Below are 12,173 nucleotides of genomic sequence, written 5' to 3' on the forward strand. Positions count from 1 at the left end.
TAGACACTAACAAACACACACACACACATACACTAACAAACATACACACACACACAAACACACACACAAATTCACACACACATTAACAAACATACGCATACACATACACTTATTTTGCTTTCAGTCCCCCCAACAAGCCCCCCCCCCCACTGAATATTATGAAATCATTAGATTTTTTCATGTGTTTCTTTCCTCATCTGTGTTTTGTTGATGCCTGGGGATCTCTCAGGCTACTCTTATTCAAGTAAGTGCCTGATAGGATTCAGTCTGTGAGTGATTAGCAGTTAGCATTGTTCATTTGATATTCATTTGTCACTTAGCTATCTGGTCATGGTTTGTTAGTGTTTCGTAGTCATTTCTGATCTAAATCATGTTAGGGCTATTCAGCCTGACTCCCTTAGCTTAACATGAATGACCTGCTTGTGTTCAGAGGTGAGATGTTTCAGCGTGTGTGTGTGTGTGTGTGTGCATGCACCAGATGGCATGTTCCACTTCTTCGGCGAGGGCACAGGTTTGTTCCATTTTCACGCCCATTATCTCGTTACGCGCACAATTATGGTTACACACATCAGCAAATGAGCTAACGAGCCCGTTTGGATGAACGCAGTTGTCATGACGACCTGATTGGAGCGTTCCGGTTACTGTCTGTTCACAAAATTCCTCAATTAAAAAAAAAAAGAAAGAAAGACAAAAAAAGAGATTTAAAAAGTAAACGGCAGTGTGAGACACACAGACTATATATATATATATATATATATAGTAAGTACATTGTGCAAGTATGTAGCTGAATGTATGTAAAAGAGGTGTTCCGGAATCCGTGTTTTCCCCCCTTTGCTGTGGTGTTTGTGTGTGTGTGTGTGTGTGTGTGTAGGGTTAGTGGAGCCAGAATTGTGTACATGTTACCCCAGACTGAACCCCAGTGAGTGGTGTGTGTGTGTGTGTGTGTGTGTACATGTGGTCCAGAGCCCCAAAGAGAGGTTCAGCGGCTTCATTTGGATCTGAAGAAGAACATCCTCTCATTAAGGCCACGCCGTCTAACGAAGCAAGACACAGACAGTCTGGCACACACACATACACACACAAACAGTTGGCACTGTTAGGACACCCACAGTTCCAGTGCTCCCTCACACATTCACACAAACTCATCAACATTTGAACACACCCCTATATACCGTACACAACTCTATTATATGATGTAACACACAGTTTTAGTGTTCTGTTGTATACACAGACACACACACACTCACACACACACACACACACAGGCATACACACATTGTTAGAGTGCCACAACGTTCTGTTATGAAACACACTTTTTTAACACCACGGCCCCAGAGAGAGCAAACACCATGAGGAATATCTGAACAGATATATGGGAAGAGGGATCAAAGCCAGAGGTGACCCCAAGGTCAAAGGTTATGGAGGTCAGTGTAAGTTTATGCACTGATGATCAGGGGAAAGAAAACAGGGAGACAGTACAGGGCTATGCACTGAGGGAAACTGCTTACCCTCTCTCTCACACAGACACACACACACACACACACACATTGCCTCAGAATAGCATCTGAGCTTTCTGCTGTGCTTGCGTCACATGTTGTTTTTCCAGTTCATGGTGAAATGAATAGAAAGAGTGTAAATAATGCAAACACATACACCCCCCCACACACACACACAGAGTAGCTGCTTTCAGATGCAACCTCCGCAGTATATGCGGATCTTTGTTAAATGAAGGTCTGACCCTTCGGGTGATTCAGATATGATGCTAACCTGCGGACATTATGTGTAAACGACACCGACGCACATGAACAGAATCTCTGCGTGGTTGAACAGGTTAAACATAGTTCAACACACACATGAACAGAATCTCTGAAAGTTCTTTGCTTTGTTCAGACACAAGCTCATTTGCATAATGTCCGTCGGAAATACTAGGAGGGGAGTAGTGTAAAAGCCGGTTAAGTTCGGAATTCTAAATAGCCTGTTATGTTGTTCAGATATACGGCCCAACCGCTTGACATCCCAAAAACATGCGGACTCACACGTAGGTCTGAAAGCAGCGTTTGTCTCAGCATCATGTTCCCCTCCCCTCTGTCCAGCTCCAGACTCCAGATTTTAGCACAGACCCTGTTGGTGTCCAGCTGCACAACTCCAGGTCCTGTGCTGAATCCAGACTCCAGAGTTTAGCACAGACCCTGTTGGTGTCCAGCTGCACAACTCCAGGTCCTGTGCTGAATCCAGACTCCAGAGTTTCCTCTGAGCCTCCTGTCTTCTCTGAAGTCAAGTCAATACCAACTCTGTTAGCAAAGATTCCTCCCTCATATTTTCTCATGCATATTTACACACGCTAATGTCTTTGCTGTGTGTGTGTGTGCGTTATGTGGAGGGATGTGGAACTATGTTATCAGCAGCACGTCAGAGTGAATTACTTTGAGAGGAGAGGAGGCTTTTTGAAATCTGAAATGTTCGTTGGCAAGCAGCTCACTGCTGCGGAGAGGAGAGAGAGGGCAGTGCAACAGGCCAGGAGGGAGAGAGAGAGTATGCGTCCACTCTGCCATCGCTGCTCCCACAATGCACTCTGACAATTAAGGTCTTCACTCGGAGCGGAGAGAGAGAGTATGCGTCCACTCTGCCATCGCTGCTCCCACAATGCACTCTGACAATAAAGGTCTTCACTCGGAGCGTGGGACTGCAGAGGGTCTCGTTTTTTACCCCTGAACAGAAAAAATGCCCCTCTGACTTTTTGGCTCTCTGAGGTTCTCCATGTCACTTGCCCCCCCCCCCCCCCTTTGTTCTCCAGAAGTGTCAGATTAACCTGTTCTCCTGTGTTCTGTGTTCTCCAGAAGTGTCAGCTTAACCTGTTCTCCTGTGTTCTGTTGTTTGTTCTGTTGTGTTGAGTTCTGTAATGTTCTGTTTGGTTCTTCCCCAGATAGCACTTGTTGCACGGCAGCTGGTTGCTATTGGGGGGCGTGTTGATGTTTGTGACGTGAAGATTTAGGGCCTGTGTCCACCAATCACGCTTTTTGTGCGCCGACTGCGGCTGTTTTCTATACAAATCCTGTGAAGTTCAGCGTTCACATCGCTAAGCGCCCTCGCCTCGCCTTTGGCGCTGACCGTTTTTTTTCCTGCAGTGTTCAGGGCGCTGAAAGTTGAAATCTGTTCAACTTTTAGAACAGCGCTGGGCTCGTCAATGTCACTTATCTCTCGACGAGCGTAACCTAGCAACAATAAACACTTGACCGAAGCTCTCTGAAAATGAGGTTGATGGCGCTATTAGCGCAAAAAAACCGCGATTGGTGGCCCTAAATGTCTGCTTGATTCCTTGCTTGTTTCTTGTCCATGTTTTTGTTGTTGTTCATGTCTGAAGTCTGTTGTTGTTTTTTTTCTTTTGTGTTTTCCATGTCACCTCTTCCGTTTTCCTTTCCACCAATCATGTGCATGCGTGTGTGCGTACACGCATGTCCTGTGACTCTGTCATGTGACTTGCATGATGCTGGCACTATCTCCGTCGGGTCAAAGCTGAAGGTAAACATCTCACACACACACACACAAACAGAAGGTAAACATCTCCATCTCACCTGATGAGTGCATGTCAAATTTCACAAATGCATCATTTGATTTTTGGTTTGATTGTTTTATTTGTTTAATTTAATTCATCCTGCCACTCACTGCACACACACACACACACACACACACACACACACACACACACACACACAGTATGAGGGCAGGGGGTGTAGTTGAGCTTCCTGTAAATTGATATATGGGATATGTGGGATATTACAACATCTGAGGTTGGGCACCCCTGGCAGTGTGTTTGAGGGTGTGTGAGGTCTAACTCGTCGTGATTCTCGGAGTCGTGAGTCTCGGTGGCGTCCTGCAGCGAGGAGCATCAAACGCGTCTCCGTCACATAACGTTGTTCGTGTGGCGTAGCTCTCCTCTCCTCCACTCGTCTCCTCTGGGACAGCCTGCCTGCCTACCGGCTGCCTTCAGAGCGGACACTTGCGCTTTCATGTCCCACACACACACACACACACACACACACACACACGTCCCTTTCATCCCTCTGTGAGCTGATTGGGACGCAGCCCCGTTGGTATTTATAACCAGCTCAGACAGAGTAAAAACCTGAGACGGCTTTGAACCTCCCGACTCCTTTCAGCGTGAGAGGAGGTGAACGTCCCGACTCCTTTCAGCGTGAGAGGAGGTGAACATCCCGACTCCTTTCAGCGTGAGAGGAGGTGAACGTCCCGTGTTACACTCCCCCCGTGGGTGGCCATGCATCAACACTAGCTGTACACACACATACACACACACTCACTGGCTCCCTGTGGGGTGAACCTTTACTTTCTCTCTCACACACAGACACACACACACACACACATACTCACTCACCCATTCTCTGTGGGATGAACAAGACCCTGACAATTCTAAAAAAATTCTAACACCTTCTACAATACTTAAGCCATGGGATTTATTCACGTGAAAAAACATGTTAAAGTAACAGCCAAGACCCCCAAATCAAGACTACAATGAGGAGGGGGAAAGAGACAAACCAAGCAGAAAACGCATCCAGTCGTAATTGTCGAGATGAGATGCTGGCCGTCATGGAAACGCATCCAGTCGTAACGTTCAAGAGGAGGTATTGGCCGTCATGCCAGGCCTGAGATTGCGCGTCTCTTCTCTGTCGTCTACCCCACTCCTCCTCTCTCCTCTCCTCCTCTTCTCATCCTCCTACCCCATGTCTGCTCTCTCCTCACGTGTCTGTCTCCTGCAGCGCTGACACCACTCCACCGACTAAAGAGTGTGTTTCAAAGCACACTTCCTGTTTAAAGGTGCACACACACTCTTCAGAGTGCTCTTCATCAGTGGGCTCCAGCTGGGTGCACAAAGATGCTGAGGAGCCGCTCCCTCTCATCGTCAGGCTCCTCTCTGCCTCTCCTCATCCTTTCTCTCCTCTCTTCTCTCCTCCATTCCTCCTCTTCCTTCCTTTTCTCTCCTCCCCTTTTCTCCTCTCCTCCATCCCTCCTCTCCTTTCTGCTCTTCCTCTCTTCCTTTCTCTCCCCTCCTCTTAGCTCCTCTCATTTCCTCTCTGCTCCTCTTCCTCTCTCTCCTTATGCCCTAATCTCCACTCCTCTCTTCCTTTCTCTTACCCTTTTCTCCTCTCTTCCTCCTCTCCTTTCCTTTCTGCTCCTCCTCTCCTTTCCTCTCTGCTCCTCCTCTCCTTTCCTCTCTGCTCCTCCTCTCATCTCTGCTCCTCCTCTCCTTTCCTCTCTGCTCCTCCTCTCATCTCTGCTCCTCCTCTCCTTTCCTCTCTGCTCCTCCTCTCATCTCTGCTCCTCCTCTCCTCTCTGCTCCTCCTTTCCTCTCTGCTCCTCCTCTCCCCTCCTCTTCTCCTCACGTCTTCATTGACACGTAGATGAGGATAGGATGGTCTCCCTCTGATGGTCAGCAGCGGTAGATACAGGGGATGCACACTGTTGTGCAATTTATCTGACCCATTAATCTTCACATGCCACCGACAGGTGATATAAGTGATTTACCAGGTCACATGACCACACCTATTAGATGTGACCTGGTAAATCACCTATATCACCTGTCGGTGGCATGTGAAGAGTGAACCTGATGATGAAGCATTGGTGAAACACGTCGTTCACTGAAAAATAAACCACCAAAGTAAATCCACCGGTGTGCGGTGATCCTTCACTTTTTTTAATCTTATTGACGACAGCACCTGGAAGGCTGTGCATAGGAACTTTATCCTTTTTAACACACTTCACTTTACTCTTTCTCTCACACACACACACACACACACATTGGATGTGGAAATGTCCGAGATACTGAAAGAAAAATAAAGCTGATAATGACAGTGTATCGTCACACATACATTTATTCATATGCTCACCACACACACACATACACACTCCAGGCTCCAGCTGTGCTAATGGGTGTGTCTTTGTCAGCTGTGACAAGCCTCATCAAGCGTGTACTCATCAAGACTTGCTAATTGCTTTGCTGATGCCAGCTGAGGACACACTCTCACACACCCAGACACACTCATGGACTCTAAAATACTCACACATGGACACACACACACACACATGTGGAAACACAATCACACATAAGGACACATGCGTGGCATGGACAGCAGTGCTGCTAATGGCTGCCGTGGCGTTAACCACAGCCTGGTGGATCACTGCTAGAGTGGCCCAGTGCACTCATTAACATGCACACACACTTTAAGCTCATCATAGACAAACACTCTCAAAACTCTGCTGTATACACACACTGTGCCGTGAACCCATGATGACCCCCCCTCGCGCATACACTCAGGGGTGCGTTTCTCAAAAGCATAGTTGCTAACTAAGTTACTGTAGCAACTTTGTTGGTTGCAATGCAATTTCCCATTGCCAACAGGTTAGCAACTATGCTTTTGGGAAACGCACCCCAGTGTAGTAGTTTAGTGATTCTCAGCTGTCACCGTTGTGCCCTTGAGCAAGGCACACCCCTGAGTTGCTCGGAGGGGGGGGGACTGGCCCTGTGATAATTTACGTCTGTAAGTTGTTTTGGATAAAAGCCAAATAGATAGAATAAAAGCACACGCAGGTTTGACAGCAGGGTGATAATTGTAGCCTTGTTATTAAAGCTAGCAAATCTTTGATGACTAAATCACAAACGGAATTTACCAGCATCAGCTGTCTGTGATGACGTGTTTGCTGGTTGCACTGTTTACACCACAACTGTTCCATTTACTTTTACACTTTTCACTGTTTACAAGCAGTGCACCACAAGTGTTCTGTTTGATTCCCAGTTTGGACTAACATGACCCCAAATGGCAAATGCAACAGCTGTTGCTAAGAGCCCCCCAAGGCTCCATGTGTGTGTTGGAGTGTTTCTAACTGTGTGTGTGTGTGGTTTTCAGGAGAGCCCAACACCCCTAAGCTGAAGGGAATTCTGCAGCCACAGGGAAACACCTTCAAGGTCACCTGGATCAAACAGGACGATGGAGGCTCACCCATCACACACTACCTGGTCAGGTACAAACCGGTGAGTCTTGCACACATACACACACACACACACACACACACACAGACCCATTACACTACCTGGTCAGGTACAAAGCGGTGAGTCTTGCACACATACACACACACACACACACACAGACCCATCACACTGGTCAGGTACAAAGCGGTTGGGCCCATACATACACACACACCCTTTACACACTACGTATACATGCTCACACACTCACTTTGCTCATTTTGGTCAGGTACAATGCTAAATTATACACACACACAGCATCACACTAACCCTGATAGGCTGTCACTTTACGTTGGACCAACTAACACAAGTTTCGAAAACTAAAATAGGAAATCGATTTTAATGCCTGTTAGACTGTCCGTGGATTGGCCTATATTTGGCCTTGAAAATGGAGACGTCTTTAGACATGGAAAATCGATTTTACAATCGATTCAATGAACACTTATGTCTCAAAAATTGAACAGGATTTTTTTTTCACAAAAGTGACAGCCCTACCTGATACACACAGTCAAGACAAACACATATTTACATTCTGTGTGTATGTACAGTATATGCTCATGAGTGTCTCTGTGTTCGTGTGTGTGTGTGTGTGTTGTATGTGTGTGTGTGTGTGTGTGTTTTGTGTGTGTGTGTGTTGTGTTGTGTTGTGTGTGTGTGTTGTGTGTGTGTTGTGTGTGTGTGTGTTGTTGTGTGGTGCAGAAGAAGTCGTCGGAGTGGAAGCAGGAGATGCGCATGCCCGGTGGCAGTGAGTACGCCTTGCTGAACGGGCTGGACTGGGACACCGACTATGACGTGCTGGTGGTGGCAGAGAACATACAGGGCAAATCCCCGCCAGGCAACCTGTCGTTCAGGACTGCAGCAGAGCCAGCCGCCACGCCAGGTACGTACGCACGCATACACACATACACACACACACTCACACTCACACACACACAGAGTAAATCCCCACCAGGCGCCCTCTCGCTCAGGACTGCAGCAGAGCCCGCCTCCACACCAGGCACGCACACACACACACACACACACACACACACACACACAGGGCAAATTCGCGCCAGGTGCCCTCTCATTCAGAACTGCAGCAGAGCCCGCCTCCACACCAACACCAGGCACACACACACATTCATACTTTTATTCTTTATATAGGAATACACACAACTTCCTCTGTCCAGAATCACAGCAGTCTGTTGCAATGCCAGACAAACACACACACACACACACACACACCATACACCATGCAGACAGTCATACACACACACACACACACACACACACACACACACACACACACACACAGACACATGAACACACATAAATGGCTATTTCTGCTTTCCCTCTATGAGATAGCAACAGCAACAGCCCACCTCTTCTCTGTGGGACCTTACACACCTCTACAAGTACACTCCCAAACACACACACACACACTCACACGGGCAAGGACATTCCCTCCCCTTGCATCACAAGGTGACTCACACACACTCACGCATGGAGGCAGTAACACCCACACATGGGAACTGTCATCTTAGCTCAACTCACCGATGCATATGACACCTCCACTGGACTGGTCTCGGACCAACTCTTAACAGCTTCTGCACAGTAACCCTAACTCTAACTTAGGGTTCTTCTAACTAAGCATCAACCACTGTGAGTGGCGCAAAGCGATCCACTCTGTAACAAGCCGAGAATGCTAATGCTAATGCTAGCCCTTACACTGCAGTGGCACAGGCTGTCAATGGAAATGTTACAGCTAGCACTGGTGAAACAGAAGTGACAGGCTCTAAATTGGAATGCTGTATAATAGCTGTATTATAGCAGTGATGGTACAGGCTCTAAGTGGAAATGCTAACATAAGCGCTATCATAGCAGTGATGATACAGGCTCTAACTGGAAATGCTACAGCTAGCGCAGTAGTAGTGACACAGGCCCTTAATCGGAGTGCTAGTGCTGCAGCTAGCGCTCAAGCACTTGCACTTCAGCAACACAAGCTTTACAGCAGCGTTAGTGTGTAAACGGCACTTTACAACAGTGTTCATAATAAAGATGGCGGTTTACAGCAGTGTTCATATGGAGATGGCGGTTTACAGCAGTGTTCGTATGGGGAGGGCGCTTTACAGCAGTGTTCGTATGGAGACGGCACTTTACAGCAGTGTTCGTATGGGGAGGGCGCTTTACAGCAGTGTTCGTATGGAGACGGCACTTTACAGCAGTGTTCGTATGGGGAGGGCGCTTTACAGCAGTGTTCGTATGGAGACGGCACTTTACAGCAGTGTTCGTATGGGGAGGGCGCTTTACAGCAGTGTTCGTATGGAGACGGCACTTTACAGCAGTGTTCGTATGGGGAGGGCGCTTTACAGCAGTGTTCGTATGGAGACGCCGCTTTACAGCAGTGTTCGTATGGCGATAGAAAAGAACTCCACTCTCTGTTCCTGCATTCCAGGAATACAAATCATCTTAGGATTTATAAGAAACGCAGAGAACGAGTCAGACTGGAAAGTTAGTGCTGCGTTGAAAATGTCAGGCTTATTAGAGTTATACCCAAGAGAGGCGGTGTGTTTTTTCTCTGGGAGATGCAGGTACACAGCTTGAATTGAAACAGCTGCAGCATCTAAGAGCAGTGATCTGAGAGCTCTCTCTTGGTGGGTGAGTAGAAGGTAATTGATTAGCCTCTAAGCACTAGCTGACTGAGAGGCGCAGGTGTGTGTTAGAGAGAGTGTAAGAAACTGGTGAGTCTGTGTGTGTGTGTGTGTGTGTGTGTGTGTGTGTGTAAAAAAGTAGTAGTGTGTCTGAGTGTGCGGGTGTGTATGTGTGTGTGTTAAAAAGAGAGTGAGAAAGAGAGAGAGACGTAGGTGAGTGTGTGCGTGTGTGTGAGAGAGAGAGAGAGGAGAGAGAGAGAGAGTGACGTAGGTGAGTGTGTGCGTGTGTGTGAGAGAGAGGAGAGAGAGAGAGAGTGACGTAGGTGAGTGTGTGTGTATGTGTGAGAGAGAGAGAGAGAGAGAGAGAGAGAGAGACGTAGGTGAGTGCGTGTGTGTGTGTTAAAGAGAGAGCGAGAGAGAGAGAGACGTAGGTGAGTGTGTGCGTGCGTGCGTGTGTGTGTGTGTGAGAGAGAGACGTAGGTGAGTGTGTGTGTGTTAAAGAGATAGATAGATAGATAGATAGATAGATAGGGGAAATTCAAGGGGAAATTCAAGGTCTCAGTAGCATACAGACATCACACACAACATGCAGTTACAGCAGAAAAAGTAATATACTTATATAAAAAACTCCACTGTACAATAGAGACAGTAGAAGATAAACATCAGTGTTTCCCATACATTGACTAATCTGTGGCGGGGCGCCACGAAATGAAAATCGGCCGCCACAGATGAATATTCTATGTTTAATTTAATTTAATTTAAATGAAATATAAGGTCAAATCCTTGCATTGCCATTGAGCGGCGCTTTTTACGCACGCAGCCTTTCCTTGCCCCGCCCCGCTCTCTCTCGTAGCCCGCTGCCCCACTCCTCTGCATGTGCATTTAACAAAATATTCACGATTGCTGAAGGATTGTTGTTGCCACATAGAAGCATTGCATAGAAGATCTCTGGCTAAATTGCTATTAAATCCGCTTAGCATCGTGACCATGCTGCGCAAATTTGTTCATGAATGTTTGCAAAATCCCGATGTAAATGGAAAAGTGTTTTCCAAAATTCAAAAGTGCTTGTCCCAAGGAGAAGTACGAACCTTTATTTTAACTATGTAGAAAACGTTATGAATCGCATCCACACATCAGCAGCCTTTCAACTGTGTTACAATTGCAAGGGTTCCCCCAAACGTCTTAAAGTGACAGGCACTCAATTAGACCTATACACTACCAAGACGATCTTAATACCCCCCCCCCCCCCCTTGTCAAAGTCAGCTACCGCCACAAATTGAATCCAATTCTGTGGGAAACACTGAACATGATACTAAAATAGAGAGAGAGACATAGGTGAGTGTGTGCGTGTGTGTGTGAGAGAGAGAGAAAACGAGAGAGAGAGACGTAGGTGAGTGTGTGCGTGTGTGTGTGAGAGAGAGAGACGTAGGTGAGTGTGTACGTGTGTGTGTGTGTGTGTGTGTGTGTGTTAGAGAGAGAGAGAGACGCAGGTGATTGTGTGTGTTAGAGAGAGAGAGAGAGAGACGCAGGTGAGTGTGTGTGTTAGAGAGAGAGAGAGACGCAGGTGAGTGTGTGTGTTTTAGACTCTCCACTCCAGCTCTAGTTGTCAGGTTTCATTTGAGCTGATTTATGGGTCTAGGCAACAGAGGACTAAGATGGATCAGGCTCTCAGAAGAAGAGGAGGAGGGAGGAGCCAAAGGAGAGAGAGGGAGGACACGAGAGGAAAGGAGGAGAAGAGAGGTGGATGAGGGAGAGAGGAGAGGTGAGAGAGGGGAAGGGAGAGGAGAGAGAGGAGAGGAGATGTAGGAGGGTGATTGAAAGAGAAGAGAAGTAGTAGAGGAGGAGAGAAGAGAGGTAGATGAGGAGGAGGGAGAGGAAGATAAGAGATGTGGATGGGGAGGAGAGGAGAAGAGAGGTGGATAAGGAAGAGATGAAAGAGGAGTGGAGATATAGGAGGGTGAGTGAAGGAGAAGAGAAGTGGATGAGGAGGGGGGAGAGAGGAGAGGAGGATGAGGAGGAGGGAGAGAGAGGAGAGGAGGAAGAGAAGAGAGGTGGATGCGGAGGAGTGGAGAGGTACACTGGCCTGTCATAGCGCTGAAGGGATGCTCTAAATGGTCCCTTTTCTCCTTTCTCCTGTTCTCTCCCATCCTGCTCCACTGCACCCACACTGGGGGATTTCTAGAAACTCCTTTTCAATGAAAGACCTTTCCACCTCACTGACACCAGCTCAACCCTGAACACAGGCGTCAGGGGGGGCGTGAGAGAGAGAGAGAGAAACAGAGAGAGATTTGTGAGAGAGAAGGATACTGTGTGAGTGTGTGTGTGTGTGTGCGGCCGTGCGCGCCAGAGAGAGAGAGGAAGGTTTGGCGGATTAGACCCAATCCAGCAGTCTTAAATTAGGAACCCAGGCACTGTATGAAATCAGAGAAGCCAGGCACTGTATAAATTGAGGTGTGTGTGTGTGTGTGTGTGTGTGTGTGTGTGTGTCTACGCATGCACGCACAGCT

The 12,173-nt window shown here is 47.5% G+C and overlaps 1 protein-coding gene across 1 annotated transcript in view; it reads left to right on the forward strand.

Moving 5' to 3' along the window:
- Positions 1 to 12,173, forward strand: part of ncam1b (neural cell adhesion molecule 1b) — a 73,271-nt gene that overhangs the window by 47,469 nt on the left and 13,629 nt on the right. The window contains exons 15-18 of the mRNA XM_076291117.1: positions 230 to 244; positions 479 to 511; positions 6,918 to 7,042; positions 7,736 to 7,916. Coding sequence (XP_076147232.1) covers positions 230 to 244; positions 479 to 511; positions 6,918 to 7,042; positions 7,736 to 7,916 — 354 coding nt within the window. The remainder of the gene's footprint in view (positions 1 to 229; positions 245 to 478; positions 512 to 6,917; positions 7,043 to 7,735; positions 7,917 to 12,173) is intronic.

The sequence above is a fragment of the Alosa pseudoharengus genome, unplaced genomic scaffold, assembly GCF_046254945.1.
Source record: "Alosa pseudoharengus isolate Yale_2024_CS ecotype anadromous, Long Island Sound unplaced genomic scaffold, YU_APseudo_1.1 YU_APseudo_1.1_scf_18, whole genome shotgun sequence".
NCBI classification, from domain to species: Eukaryota; Metazoa; Chordata; class Actinopteri; order Clupeiformes; family Clupeidae; genus Alosa; species Alosa pseudoharengus.